Source organism: Solenopsis invicta, chromosome 12 (genome assembly GCF_016802725.1).
Source record: "Solenopsis invicta isolate M01_SB chromosome 12, UNIL_Sinv_3.0, whole genome shotgun sequence".
NCBI classification, from domain to species: Eukaryota; Metazoa; Arthropoda; class Insecta; order Hymenoptera; family Formicidae; genus Solenopsis; species Solenopsis invicta.
Genome location: NC_052675.1, coordinates 2,736,565 through 2,752,500, shown reverse-complemented (window position 1 = coordinate 2,752,500; position 15,936 = coordinate 2,736,565). Strand labels below are relative to the sequence as shown.

The window sequence follows — 15,936 nt, the reverse complement described above, 5'->3', positions numbered from 1 at the left end:
AAAATTAATGTGAAATAAATATTAAATTAATGTTGAATAAATGTTAAATTAATGTTTTCAAAAAATGCTTTTTCAAATAAAAATTAATGTGAAATAAATGTTAATTAAACCTTAAATAAACGTTAAATAAATATTTTCCCAAATCATTATTTTAAACATTTAATTAATGTTAAATGTTAAATAAACGTTAAATAAACGTTAAATAAATATTTTCTCAAAATCATTATTTTAAATATTTAATTAATGTTAAATAAATATTTAATAAATATTTTTGTTATAATGAATTGTACAATGAAAAATTAATATTAAATAGATATTAAAAAAATATTTACAAAATATTGTGTGCTGATTGGGATTTTTCTCCATGACAATGCTCCATCACATACGGCAAAACCGATTCGCGAAACGTTGGAAGCACTCAGCTGGGAAGTGCTAGCCCATGCGGCTTATTTACCAGACTTGGCTCCTTCCGATTACCACTTGTTTGCATCAATGGGTCACGCAATTGCTGCGTAGCGCTTTAGTTTGTACGAAGATGTGAAAAAATGGCTCAATGAATGGTTCGCGGCAAAAGAGGAAGATTTGTATTAGCGTGGTATCCACAAATTACCCGAAAGATAGGAAAAATGTATAACTAGCAATGGAGCATACTTTGAATAAATTACTTTTTATTATTCTTTCGAATTTAACGTATTTTTTTGGAAAAAGAATCCGCATTTCATACTTGTACACTTGGTATATATATAGGAGAAAAGGGTATTATGGCTACCCCCTTTATCTCCGTTATTAGATGACGTATTCTAACAATTGCTTATGAAGTTATTCATTTAGTAGCTCGCCATTTTTTAGTGATGCTAACTGACAATTGTTACAAGGCATTTTTACTTTTGAGCATTTCTAAACTTTTTCAAGGTGCACATTTCACCTTTAATTACACATACTTTCTCATTATTTTTAAACTCGAGTGTATCATCAGATAAATGTACATACATTCGAACGTTTTTTTTTTTGTTATTTAACTTTTTATTCGGCTGTATATATTTTGAGTTATACAAAGTTGAAACAATAATATGGAATTTCATTAATATGGTTTTTTAAGCAAAATTTTTATATCGAAATATTTCTTTGACAAATCATTTTAGAGGGCGGTGTCTAAAAACATTAGAAACATTAAGTATTTTATACTTGTTGTTAAACAAAAATAAAATAATGTTTCTAATAAAATTTTTAATGGTATTTCTAAAGTTTCAGAAAAATTCTATATCAGGAAACTTCCAAACAATGCAAAATTAAAAATATATAATTTTGTAACAAGGTACTGTGTTTCTTTTAAATTAAATTAAATTAAATTTTTAAAATTATTTTTATTTTAGATAGCCATATTACAATCACTTTTTTTCCACCGATTATGCAGTGCATTAGATTTTCATAAAGCTTGTCCTAAATAATAAATATTTCAATACTTTGAGTATAGAATCTGTCAAACAACACTTTGACGATGTAGCACTAAAAGGTAAGGAAAACACTACCTAATTTTTATATTTTGTCGCTAAAATTCAGTAAAAAAATCATCGAAGACAGAAAATTAGAAAGGCATTTAAAGCTTGAAGTTTACATTTTAATATACTTTTAACCGTTTAAAAATTTTTTCATTTTCATAGTTCTGTGTTCATAAAACTAATTGCATTTTGTTGTTCAAATGTATATATCTTTAACATTCTGCCATTTAAACTTTTGTATGCACACATAGATCATTTTTTAATATAAAGATATATGTATAATATTACTTCACTCCATAGGCCAATTGCAATTGGTCTAGCCGACCATGATTATTTAAACGTATACGGAATAAAACAGAATTAATACTTTGAAACACGAAGAAACATACGATCGTTGATTTATAATTATTACAAAATACTACTGCGCAATAAGTACCGCATTTTTCGACTCTTATTTGTCTTTCTTACGCCTGACGCCAAAAAATTTTCCTTAATTTTTTGCACCATTCGCATACATTCGTCGATATAATTTCCAATATAATTAAATTTTTTCCACAAAAATAATAGATGCAAATTATGACAAGAGATTTGACTTATAAAAATAATTTAATATATTCAACCACTTGGAATAAAAATTTATAAGTAAATCGAAATAGATATACGTAACCTTTTAATTTTCTTGTAACACTTTTTACTACATTTAAAAATATAAATTATAATAAAATAATAAACTCGTGATCGCATGATGATTGCGTGTACCGAGTGCTATTGCGCCGTACACCGGAGATCACCAATAAAATATAACTTATATTAAACCAGATATAATATGCGGAACTTAAGGAATGCGATTCACATTGCTCGCACGCACCTTTCCCGTACCTCGCGACTCTCGCCTGCGCCTAAAAACTAGCGCGGACCAATCTCAACTATTTTCCCAGACGCAAAAAAAATAGTTTTCGCACAGTAACAGCAATAAACCCATAATTTTCGACCTGGAAACATGTGGTACGTACATTCAGTTATTATACCGCGCTTGCTATCATAACAAACTGCCGGTGAATTTCAGCAGGACGAACTTTTTTCGCATTTAAAAACCGAATAACAGAGCGCACTTCACAATCGGCGGGATTACTGATTGACATGGCGACAAACAAAGTAGTATAACCACACAACCAATACCGGCAAAGATGTGAAACTTAATGGAGGCATAGTGAGGGACTGACTAAAAGTGGCTAACCTTAAACGGACGTCATGTGACAGCCGCCGCGGACGCAATATACAATTCGGTTCTTACTTTAAAAATGACCTTCGTATATACACTATACATAAAGTATGTGTATGATTACAAAATAAAGTTACTTAGGCCAAATGCGTATATTCATTTTGTATTATAAGCAAGTATATATACGTACTTGATAATGTGTGACAGAAAGCACTATAGAAAAATAGTACGAGAAAATGCGACAGAAAATCTGTTGTGCGATTGGTTATCTATTTAGTTCGCGCATGTGCAGTTCAATTTCGTACACGCTGAAATCGGGAGAGTTGCGTTACTGTATATACTGTGATTGGACTCTAGGATCATACACATCACACCGCGTCTCGCAGTCCCCACGAGTATCTATAAGTTCCCGTGAGCGTAAATCAAGGCGCGTGCCGCAGTGCGTGGGAAGGGGTGATATTTCAAGGACCTAAACCATATTGAAAAACTGACAGAAAGTGGGAAAGTTGTCCCCCCGGTACACCTCATCGACAACTTGTCAATATAATTAGGAGCGATCCCGGAGCTCTGTTTGTTCAGATTGAGCTTATAATCGGTAAGGCGGGCACCTAGGGCAACTTCCAAACGCAAGATCATATGTTAGATCACGGGCGGGCTACCTATTTTGGAATAATGGAGCTTCCTCAAGACCAAGTTGTCTTTGATAAATTATATTCTGTCTTAAAATTTATTTTGCAATGAGAATAAATTATCTAAAGAATATTTTCTCTGTAATTTATTTTTCTGAAATCAGCTTCTCTAGAATTTTTTTTATCTTCATAAATTTTATTTTTCTGAGACTCAAGTTCTTTAAAATCAATTTTCTAAAAATCCAATCTTACTTGAAAATTTAAAAAAATCTTGAAATGTAATTTTTCTAAAATACTACTCTCTTAAGATTTATTTTTTGGAAACAATTTATTTTTTTAACTATCCCGTATAAAATATTAAAGAAGCCTTCTCTATTTCACTTTACTATTCAAAAACTAAATCAGGACGAGCGCTTTCTAGCTACCACTAGGATAGTGAAATCCTTATCTGCTTCTTGTCTAAATCACGCACATCCTTAGACTCATGTCAAGTGCTTCCTGGCCACCACCAGGATAGCGAAACCCTGGTCATTTGTCTTCAAAAATTAACGCTTTATTTCCGAAAGATAAAATCTCTCTTAAAATAAAATTAAAATACAAACAGCCTTGTGCTTTATTACTCGCGCTCTCTTTCTTGCATTGGTCTCGGAGAAAAATCCATTAAAAATCACGCATATACACTAAGAAACTCCACATTAATAGCTTTCGAAAATTTCGCTAATCACTTTTCCATTCTTCTAGAAATTTTCTTTTGCTTTTGTTTTTTTCTCTGGCTCTATCTTTTACTCTGCTAAAACTGCTACTAACTTTTGTTCCTTTTCACTTATAAAAGAAATAGGAAAGCGGTAAGCAAACCATTTTTTTTTTTACTCGATTACTTTTGTGGCAATCTATTAATCTCATTTTTCCTAAAATGGATAAGACAGAACAATATAAAGAAAGAAAGAAGCGAGGAAAGCGAGGCAACCGTAGGGCCTTCATCGAAGGATTGAAAAAACAGTTACATGCGGCCGCCAAATTTAACCCGACTGCCGTGTTTCCCCTTTTCCCTCTTTTAATATTTGGAACTGCAGACATCGCATCGAGTGAATCCGGCTAAGACGGATCCACCTACCAGTAATACGACATAAGGCAAATCCGCGGAACAGTTTCGTTCCTCCAAGGGTCCCAACACATCCAACCCCCTTACGTCTATGCCAAAATCTCCAGCGCGTCTAAAAATAAAAAGCAGTTCGAGTTTCAAGTCTCGAGAACGCCCACCGGACACTTTGTCTTGAGCTTCTCGGCTCGGTAGCGGACATCGAATGAGTATTGTTGGAGCTCGAGGGCCCACCGCCCGAGTCGTTCTGTGGGGGAATCTATGCGCCGCAGCCACCGGAGGGCCTGGTGGTCGGTAATGACCGTGAACTCTTAGCCCTCCGAGATAGCCTCGCATATGCCGGATCCCCCACACGACGGCCAGGCACTCGAGCTCTGTAGCGCTATAGTTCCTTTTGGCCCGGTTCAGCGAACGACTTCCGTACGCTATGATGCGCTCGCCATCCTCAAAGTGCTGCGACAGAACGGCGCCAAGACCGTGATTGCTTGCGTCCATTTGCAGCAGAAATCGACGTGAAAAGTCCGGGCACGCGAGGATGGGTGCGGTAGTAAACGCGTCCTTTAATGCACGGAAGGCGAGCTCTTCCTCTGGGCCCCAATGCCACTGCGTGTTCTTCTTTGTAAGTTTGGTAAGGGGTGCCGCAACGGCCGCAAAGTTCGGAGTGAATCGTCGATACAAGGAGGCTAGTCCAATAAACTAGCGAATCTGACGTTGGTAGGGGTTGGCCACTCTGTGAGTGGTGCACACATCCGTGTAACGACACGGACCTTGTCCGGATCGGTGCAAATACCTCGTCGGTCTACGATGTGACCGAGGTACTTTAGTTCGGTGCAGTAGAAATGGCACTTGTCTTGGTTGAGCTTTAACCGGGCTTTCCGCAGGCGGCGAAACAATTTGCTCAGATGTTTCAGGTGATCAGCGAAGGTTGGGCTGGCGATGATGACGTCGTCCAAATACACGGATACGTGCGGTTCGAGCTCTGGCCCCAAAATCCGGTCGAGGAGTCGTTGGAAGGTGGCCGGAGCTGAATGCAAACCGAATGGTATTACGGTAAATTGCATTAAGCCTCGGCCCAGTACGGTGAAGGCCGTGACGGGGCGGCTTTCCGGCGTGAGGGGGATTTGCCAGTATCCCTTTTCCAAATCTAGAGTTATTGCGCCCCGCGCAGCTTGTCCAGTGTGAGTGTAATGTGCGGTAAGGGGTAGGCGTCCCGTTCGGTTACCTACGTTGACTTTTTGAAAGTCAATACAGAAGCAGTGCCTGCCGTCCTTCTTCTTGACTATGACCACCGGGGAGCTCCAAGCGCTGTTGGAAGGCTCGATTACCCCGGCGGCCTCCATAGTCTGGACTTTTTCGTCGATAATCTGCTGCAACGCGGGGTTCCGCGGCCGGTATCTCTGTTTGATTGGCTGATCGGTCTTTACTCGAATATGGTGTACGGCCTAATCAGTAGGTCTCTGGACTCGCTCGAACTTGGCGAGCTCGGCTGCCAGAAACGCCTACAATTTCTGTTCTTCCTGCGGTGTGTGTTCGGTCATCCCGGCGGTGACCAAATGCGTGGATCGGTGCTCTCGGTGTCGTCGAGTACGAGCTGGCGGCGGCGATAGAATGGTGAGACCGAGCTTTGACCACAGATCCGTCTCGATTAGTAGATCGCTCTCCAGCGACGGGAGGCGCTGGAAAGTGTGCTCTAACCTTCCGCTTGGCGATGCGCAGCGGGAGGCGGACTCGTCCGTAATAGCGGTGGTGCCAGATGCGCAGGGTCTTGGCGTGCTCGGCGACCCGGCGGTTGATCATTGAGATCTCGGCCCCGGTGTCCAGCAGGGCCGAGAATCGGCGCGGCCCGATGCGCACCGTAATGTGTGGTCATGGCTGGTAGCTTATGTGGACCCGGGCCGAGGGGCGGACGTGTCCTCGGCCGGTAGAGCGTTTCCCGCTCGGGGATAACACTCCTTAGTCAGGAACCCATCTTTGCCGCACTGCGAGCAGAATTTTTGGGCCGGTCGCTTGCAGTTGAAGCGGCTATGGCCGCGTTGCTTACACCGCCAGCAGGCGGTGTTTTGGTCGTATGGCGCGGTCTCGGCGGTGGTGGCGATAGCGGTGGTGATCTTGCGCTTCTCTGCCCGGTTTTTGCTCTCTTGAGCCTTGGTGATCTCCTCAAACTCGGCGGCCTGCTTTGCCAGGTCGGCGAGGTCGGTGGCGTCAGTGAGGCGTACGTACAGTTTTTACTCAGCCCGTAAGTTTTCATACAACCGGTCGACCTTTTTGGCCTGCGTAAACCCGCCCGCGCGCCACATCGTAGTTTGCAAAGCGGTCGCGTACTTTGCGTAAGGTTTCTTGGGCTGTTGCCAGCGTTCCTGAATCTCCCGGGCGAGCTTCGCTTGGTACCGTCGGGGCAGGTACTGTCGCCTGAGAGCGTGTGTGAAGTCTGACCAGTGTCCCAGTTATCTCGCTCGTTTCTGTACCAGGCTAGTGCGTCGCCCTTTAGTAGCTCGGGCAGGTCAACCTTTATTTGCTTGTCGGTGTAGCGGTACTCCTCCTGTAACTCGGCCACCCGCTCAAGGAAGGACAGAGGGTCTCGGCCGTCAAAATGGTAACCCTATTTCCTCATCTAGTTCACGACCTTGCTATGAGTACCGTGATCGGTCGCGTTTGTCGATTTCGGGCCCTGCGGCGGCCCGACGGGGCTGGGCATTGCGAGAAAATGGTGTTTAACGCGGTGACGGAGTTCTTTGGCGGTACCGGAGGTTTTGATTTGATAGAATTGGGCCAAGACTTCGAGCTGCTCTCTTTGTAAGCGGTCTATCCACTCTGTTAATGACATATTTGCTTCTGGGTATAATCAATCGGCTTCTCAAACGGTCTCTGTTCGGGCGCTATAGAACGGTGCACGGTTTCGGTGTTACGGTGTAGTGCAGTGCGGAAATTCCGGGATCGGTCCGGATAAGGCTCGTCGGTTGGTCAGGTGTCCATAATGATTATACCTAGTGTTTCAAGTAAACAAAATAGAGAATGCTTTATTTAGGGAGTGGTAGACGTGACAAAATGATAATCGTGAATTAAACAAGCAAGAAAGAGTTAACAAAATGAAAGAGAGCTTGTCGGTGCTCAACCAATAGCTGGTAAGCGGATTGTTAGTTGCGCAACGGAGTTACTAAAGATTAATTCATAATCTATACTTAAATAAAAAAACTGACTTGTAGGTATATCTAGATTTGACGGAATTACAACTATTCGCGGAATACTGAAAGATTACGCGGGTCTCTGGCCAGTACGGTCGGAAAAACTGCAGAACGTGGCGTGTTTGTCGCGTGGTGCGTGCGCGTGCGTGGACGATGCGAGCGCGGTGCGCGGCTGGTCGGTTTGTCTCTGCGGTTTTTCCGAGCGCGCCCCTATGCAGAGGGGCGGAACATCGACATGGCGCGGATGCCCTGCTGATTTCAAGATTTTGAATGCGATCCGGGTTCTTTGGTGTCGAGGTACTCGAGGATGACGGTGATTAGTCGAGAATGCTCGGCCGGTGATAGTGACGAGAATGCTCGTCGAGGATATCGGAGTCGACTGGTCGAGAATACTCGGCCGAGGATAGCGACGGGAATGCCCGTCGAGGAACAGAAGATCGACGAGTATGCTCGTCTTCGGGAACGATCGAGGATACTCGGTCGCCTGGACAGGTCGGAGAGTCGGATGGATTTGCTTCTGCGTTCCCACTGCCGGCTTATATATCCGAACGCGCGGTTGGACGAGCCAATCCGCGCGCTTGGTCGGCCAAGCCGGAGCGGGAATAAAGTGACTAGATCTATAAAGTAACGCAATCTAAAAATCCTTTGTTCTCGATGGAGCCAAAACGGCGGCGGAAAGTGTAAATAGTACAGTTCTATATCGTTCAACTATACTTAAAGTACAATTGTATCTTCTTGCGGAAAGTGTCGCATAACCTGTGTGATAAAGCAAAAATACATATTAAAATGCCAGGTTGTTGCGTGGATTTGTGCAAAAACCGCACAGAGAAAGGAGCTTGCTTATTTTGCTTGCCAACGGGTAAAAGAAATAGCTAAAGGCGATTAGAATGGTTACGATTAATTGGAAAAAATACATTACCTGAAAAAGCTCTAATTTGTGAGGTAAGTTAATAAAAAATTATAATTATGTATTAAATAATGTAGTATTACAGTGTATTACTACAATAATTTTTACGTAAATTTTGCAGGCACATTTTGGCGAGGACCAGTTTGAGAATAAAAGAGAAGATGGAAGAAAACTGCTCCGTCCATTCGCAAAACCAAATTTATTAGAGAAACACACAATAGAGACAAAAAACCAATTAACAGAAAAGGCATCTAGATCTGTGGAGATAGAAATTTGTAAGTATAAAATAATACAATAGTACTTATAAATAAAAAATAAATATTACTTGGGGCTAGATTTTTGAACACATATTAATAAAAAAATATGGATAATTTAAAGTTGCAAGTATATATATTTATACAAACTTAAATGTGTGCATTCATATATGTAAGATTATACATTTTTATGACAAGTGAATTAGAAAATGAAGCTTCGAATTGTATACATAACCATTGTATATAAATTAACTTATTCATTATACTGTTTTTATGTTGTTTAGTATACTGTGTTAACTTGTTATTTGTTACTAAAGTTTAAATTGTTTAATTTTCCATAGATGACAAGCAGAACCCAATAAATATAAATTGCACTAGCTTGTGTAACGATATTAACAGTCATAATAACGATGAGGACAACAGTAATAACATGACAAATAATATTGGAACAAATGTTGTGAATGAATCACAGAATACTCCATTAATAAAGAAAAAAGATAAAGATATTAGAAAATTGAAAAAAGTTTTACAACAAAAAATACGAGAATGTAATATTTTGAAGAAAAAATTGCGGAAAAGAAATATAAATTTTGAAAAAGTGTTCAACGCAGATCAACAACAGTTTATGACAAATTATAATCACAGAGGATCTTTATGGTCTGCACAAACAAAAAATAAAGCCTTGAAACTGTACGTAACCTGCGGACGAAAAGGCTATGAGGAGGTGCAACGGCAGAACTTGCCATATCCAAGTATCCGTACTCTACAATATCGCATACAAAGTTTAAAATTTGGGCCAGGTATTTTAGAAGACATATTGCAGCTGTTAAAGATGAAAGTTAGTATTGTTTTTAATTAAGTTTTTCATATTTTTGTATATATACACACACAAACATACATATATATATATATATTTATTTATTTATTTATTTATTTTTATATAAGTACATTTTTATATAAGTACATTTTAACAGAAATTACTTTCATCAAATCAGCTGAATATAAATAAAAGTATTATATATATGCATATTTTAATGTAAAATGCTTATGATGTATTTTGTTATGTTATTTTAGATAGAGACATTTAAATCAGAAGAAAAACATGCAATACTACTTATTGATGAAATGTTCATAAAACCTGGTCTGCAATATGATAGAAGTACCAATACAATTATTGGCCGACCAACAATAAAAGGAATGGATTTTTCTAATCAGCTAGCTACACATAGTACGGTATTTATGTTGTGCGGCATTACTACTAAGTAGAAACAAACCATTGGGTATGAATATACAGCCAATTCATTTTGCCCGCAAGAAATGACGAGAAAGATTAACAATTATTGAAAAGGCACACAATATTGGATTAATTATTAAGGTAGTATTTTCGGATATGAGAGCGCAAAATAGGAGTTGGTGGAGACTTTTTAATATTACAGCTGGTAAATGTAGTCAGATAAAAAATAACATTCAACATCCATGTAACAATGAAGATAAACTATTTATTACACCAGATCCAGTTCATGTTTTTAAAAATACTGCATGCGCATTAACTGCAGGTAACACCTTTTATTTAGATGAAACAATAGTGAAAAAGTATAACTTACCGCACAACGAAGTCTCTATCAAACCTATTCGCGAGGTATATATGTTAGACCAAAAAGATACTTAAAAACTGTGTCCACATTTAAAAGAAAAATCAATAAATCCTTCTCACTTTGATAAAATGAACGTTCCCTTAAGTGTAGGATTATTAAACAACTAGGGATGTTCGATTCTCTTATAAAAATCGATTCTTAAATAGATTCTGCATCGAATCACAAAAATCGATTCTGCAAAAAAATTGGAATCAAAGAATCGATCTTGTTAGAATCGATCTAAAAAAATAGTAAAAATTTATATATATAATTAAAACGTACATTAATATTTAATTAATTATTAACGTTTTATCTATTTTAAATTAACTATTATTAGTTTTAAGATTTTAATTTTTAAAATTTTAACCAATAAATAAAGCAGGTAATTATGTAATTAAGCATTAAGTTTTTGAAGAAATAAAAAATGTTTATTAAAAGATATAGATTGTTTTCACATCGTTTTTACATATGTTTCTTTTATATGCTTTGTTTATAATAGAAAATTACATGTTTTTATAATTGCCAATCTTTGATAGACAGTGAATTCAGAAATAACAATTTTTTTAGATAATTGGGCGAAAGTCGATTCCTGGAGTCTGTTAAAATATTGCCAGCTCTTGAAAATAGTCTTTCTGAAGGCACTGACGTTCCAACAATTGCCAAATATTTTCTGGCAATAATGCTGAGAGTTGGGTATACTGAAGTGAGCTTTAACCAATAACGAATAGGATTTTCTTTACGATCTATCATTGGTTGATCCAAATAGTGCTTCAAGTCAGTTGGCATCTCGTCTTCGTGCTGTTGAGAAACATTTGTAGTCCTAACTTTAACAAGATCATCGTGGAAAGACCATAGATCATTAGTTTTATCGGATACTTCTATTTTTGTTTTAGGAACTACATTATTAGACACATTCGTCTGATCCAATTCTTTCATCCATTTAGCAATACGGTTGATTGCTCGTGAACATGCTAAAGGCTGGTTAAAGTGTAATTGCTTAAACCTAGGATCCAAAATCGTCGAAGCTGTCATAATAAAATTGTTTTCTATTTGTCCCAACCTGATTGAAATAGAGTTTTGGAGACGATCAACTAAAGAAAGTGCCGTTTACGTTTTCAAATTTTCACAAAGTATTTGGTTTTTATTCTTCAAACAATTGATTAGTGGAATGATTTTGCTAGCCGTGACGTATCGTTCACCACAAAGTTCCTTTGTCACTTTTTCAAGTGGTTGTAATACTTCCATAATTTCGTTCGCCAATTGCAGTTCAGACGCAGTTAACATTTCAGGTGAATCCGGGATAGTTAACAAAACCGATCCGATCTCTTTCGAAAGTAGAATAAATCATTACATATAACATCGCAAAGGTTGAATTCCATCTTGTGGTAATGCTTTGTATTAACTTAAGTTGAGTGAGCTTCCGCAGTGCATCAGCAGCAATAGTAGATTGTTTGAAATAAGTGACAATTCTTTTAATTTTTGCACACAACGAGATTGCGTCTGGAAAATTCATTGTATCTTCAGCGACTAAGTTTATGGAATGAGCAAAACACGCAATATGTCTGACATCCCTAAAGATATCTTTAACTGCTTTTTTAATATTTGCTCCGTTATCAGTTACAACAACAACTATTTTTTGATCATCAATATGCCAATTTTGTAAAATTATTTTTATCCATTTTCCTATAACTTTAGAGGTGTGTCGCTCCTTCAATTTCGTAACACCAATCGTAATGGATTTCAATTCTCCGTCAAATTCATAATGAACAGTCATTCCTAAATAACTGGTGGTGTTGAGTATGTTAGTCCAAATATCCGCTGTTACCGAAAAGTAATCAATGTTATCTAATTTCTGTTTCTCACATGCTGCTAAGTACTCATATTTTTCTTCCATTTCTTTGTGATCGATTTTCGTCCAGAATAAAGAGGCACAGTAATTTTCATTAGATTCCTGAATCCTTCATTGTCTACTGTTTGAAAAGACATATTGTCTTTGGCAATCATGAAAAGGATGGCATTGGTGATTTCTCCTGCTTTTGTACCTCTCTCTAAAAAGATAAACAATATAAATTTTAATACAAAAGTTCGATAAAGTTCAAATTTAATTTTTTGTAATTTTTTGGAGTTCTAAACGTTCTTAATTTCAAAATTGATTTCTTTTTATTTTACTTTAAAATATCTTACTCTGAGTATTTGCGTTGCAAAATTTTAAGATTGATGTTACATTCTATTTTTAGACATTCTATTTTTTGTTACAATAAAGATGACGTGCAAATTCGTTATTTTTGAACTTAAAATTTTTGTTTTAATCTGATCTTGTTTGTGCTAAACAAAATTTAACAGTTAAAAAGAGTAATGTTTTATATTGTAGTAATTTTTATTATAAAACTGAATCCATGGAGGTAAATGAATGTGATATAATAGAAAATGCTCCTTTCAACAATTTGTTGTATACATATAAATGTTACCTTCAAATGATTTTATTTGTTTAAAAGTGCTATCAATCCTTGGCTGTAATACCGGTTGTCTCTCTGAATAACAAAATCTTTTTTCTGATTCTGACAAACTAAGTGTTGGTGAAGAAACAGATGTTAAATTATCCTCATTGTCAAATAGGTCCATATCTATGGGTATGGATGTAGAACTAGATGATGGTGATGATAAGGATGATGGCATTGATAATTTCTGTTGGTTCTGAAAGTAAATAATGATAGTAAATAAAAAATGCGATAAAATAATTACAAGATCAAGAGATGCATATAAGTATTGTAACATATTGATTTATCAAATTATTTGCTTGTTTTAGAACCTTTTTCGTCGTTTTCACTTTTTCCTAAAGCTAGTTTTACATCTTCATTGTTGCATGATTTCGTTTTAAATGATTTATTAAATTCGTTGTACCGCCACCTTTTCCACCGGATTTCACTTCTCTGTTACAAATGTTACATATAGCACTGCTACCATCAGTACATTTTATGAAAAATTTCCAGACAAAGGATTGCTTTATTTTAGGCACTGTAAAAATATATCATATTTTTATCCCAGTAAACAAAATAACAATAACATAATCTTAATGTTATAATTGCCTTCTGATTTCTCTAAAAAAATGCAAAAAATTAAAAAATCTAGAATGTAAAAAAGAAAAATAATGAAAAAAAATAGGTTAGATTACAAGTTAAATTAGAGGTTATATCCGATATTTGGAAAAATATACTTCAAGCAATATACCTACTTTTTGCACTGTTTTTCATAGAACAACAAGACCACCACTTATAACATGCAAATTATAACTTGCCATGCCATGCATAGAAGGTATTGCACAAAACTGAGGAAAAGAAATGATTCAATGGAATTATTAAACGTAAAAATATTGTAAAGCAAATCAAACAAAAATATTTGTTAAATAAATGCTTATAATATTTATAATGCTTATATGTATAATAATAATAGATACATATTATAAATGTTTGTAATATTATACCTACCGATTTCTATATTAACCTATAATCTTCTGCAAAGTATCCATAAACACTAAATAAATCAATAATGAACTCGTGAACTCAACTCAATCTCTATTGTTCATAACCAATATGCCCATCAATGTCACCTCGTCGAATCACCAGTCAACAGTGTTTTCATATAACAATAATATTGAACTCCTTACCACAGTCTAATCATACCCAGTTGCGACACTCAGCCGTCTAATCTGATATGGAATCAAATTTAGTGCGCATGCGTGAATTTGTATCTCCAGCAGCATGGCCGCGTCCGGAATATCATACGTAACCTCAAGTCTCTATTGTAGACGACGCTTTAAGGGCAATAGGTAAAAAAAAGATAATTTTTAAAAATAAGAATCGGTTTTTCGATTCTTAGGGTAAATAATCTATTTGTAAAAAAATCGAATACCAAAAATCCGATTCAAAAAATCGATTTTTGGACCAAAAAAATCGATCTTATAAAGAATCCAATCGGAATCGAACATCCCTATAAACAACAACGTTGCTGCAGCCATATTATATCACATAGATAGAAAAAATATTGATTACGTGCATAAAACTACAGCGTGGTTTATAAGCACAATACACAAATGGTTTAAGCTTATGACTAGTCGTTATGAGAAACTTGCGCTATCCCATTTTCAGGAAAATATATACACAGAAAATATTACTTTTTTAAAAGAATTTAATGAAATTGTTTATGGAATAACAGTAGTTGGAAATGGAAAGTGGAAACCATTCCAAAGCGGTTTGGTACATTGTACACAAACTGCTCTCGATATACAACATGAATATCTAAACAAACAAAATTTTAAATATTTATTATTAGGCAGGTTTACTCAGGATGCGTTAGAAAATTTATTCTCGACAATACGTGGGCAAACATCTGTACCAGACACACGAGAATTTAAACAATCATTGCGTCTTGTTTCTCTGTCACAATTTCAGGCAAACATTAATCGTGGTAATTATTCTGCTGTTGATACCGATCATCTTGTACAATATTGTACAGAAATAAAACTATTGGAAAATAAAAATAAGTCTAGAGACATACAATGTCTCGAGAGCATTGAGAATGAAATATGGGATGATTAGGATGAAGAACTACACACTCCACTAATGCGAAATAAACCTTTAAATAATAATGAAACGCAAACTGCATTGTATTATTTGACGGGTGCATTATTACATAAAATTAAAAAAAGTTACAAACATTGTACTACATGTTTTAATGCACTTGTAAAAACTGATACAAATTCGAATGATGTCAATAATAATAATTTAAGTCTTTTCACCAAATTAAGAGAATATAAGAAAAATGTATTATATTTTCCTACTACGGATGTGTATAATATCATATATAAATGCGAAATATTATTTCGGCAATATGAGACTGATTTATTATCTAATAAGTTAAAACTTATAGAATTAGTCAATAAATGTTTACAAATGTATTCGACGGATTTTATTCCTGCATGTCATAATATTATATATAAACTACTAAAAATATTTGTTATTTTACGTATACATTTTGTTTTAAAAACAAACTGTGATAACATTATCAAAGCTATTCCTTCTTCTAGTCGTAGTGTCGCAATGAAGAAATCGGTGATAAATTATAAATGTTACGGAAAAAATAAGACTATATGTGATAAAAACAAATAAAATATATTTTATATTTAATTTTTAGTATTTATTTGTTTTTCCTGCTTTGTAATATTAATTCATATAAAAGTGTCATTTGAAATTGCCATGTTATGGAGCCAAAATGGCGGACAATTGCGTTATTTTATAGATCTACTGACTTTAAGCGGGAGCGTTGTGGAACGCCACGGTCGCCGCACGTGTCGCCGCGTGGTCGCAACGCGAGGTTAGGCTACGCGCGCACGTGGCCTCTTGCCACGCTCGGTGCTCGACGTTCGGTGGACGGAACGGAGGCGCGCGGACGGTGGAGGGGCGTATTGTTACAATATATATATATATATATATATATATATATATATATATATA

The 15,936-nt window shown here is 36.3% G+C and overlaps 2 protein-coding genes and 1 pseudogene across 2 annotated transcripts; 1 reads left to right on the top strand and 2 right to left on the bottom strand.

Moving 5' to 3' along the window:
• The first annotated feature begins 3,592 nt into the window (after positions 1-3,592).
• On the top strand, positions 3,593-15,609 carry LOC105194285 (annotated as a pseudogene).
• Positions 10,833-13,116, bottom strand: LOC113005270. Its single transcript, XM_026140603.2, has 2 exons — positions 12,895-13,116; positions 10,833-12,474 (listed from the first exon to the last, which is right to left on the bottom strand). Exons 1-2 carry the CDS (start codon positions 13,100-13,102, stop codon positions 12,296-12,298), a joined length of 387 nt encoding a protein of 128 aa, XP_025996388.2. The 5' UTR covers positions 13,103-13,116; the 3' UTR covers positions 10,833-12,295.
• LOC105194286 (zinc finger BED domain-containing protein 4) lies at positions 10,940-11,710 on the bottom strand. The gene is made up of 2 exons (XM_026140600.1): positions 11,538-11,710; positions 10,940-11,486 (listed from the first exon to the last, which is right to left on the bottom strand). Exons 1-2 carry the CDS (start codon positions 11,708-11,710, stop codon positions 10,940-10,942), a joined length of 720 nt encoding a protein of 239 aa, XP_025996385.1.
• Positions 15,610-15,936: the final 327 nt, after the last annotated feature.

Excerpts from the sequence above, each read along its gene's own strand:
- LOC105194286 (XM_026140600.1), bottom strand. The coding sequence starts at position 11,710 with ATGTTAACTGCGTCTGAACTGCAATTGGCGAACGAAATTATGGAAGTA. Across the intron at positions 11,487-11,537 it reads CTTTGTGAAAATTTGAAAAC|GTTGGGACAAATAGAAAACA; the intron begins GTAAACGGCACT and ends TATTTCAATCAG.
- LOC113005270 (XM_026140603.2), bottom strand. The coding sequence starts at position 13,102 with ATGCCATCATCCTTATCATCACCATCATCTAGTTCTACATCCATACCC. Across the intron at positions 12,475-12,894 it reads ACAAATAAAATCATTTGAAG|AGAGAGGTACAAAAGCAGGA; the intron begins GTAACATTTATA and ends TTATCTTTTTAG.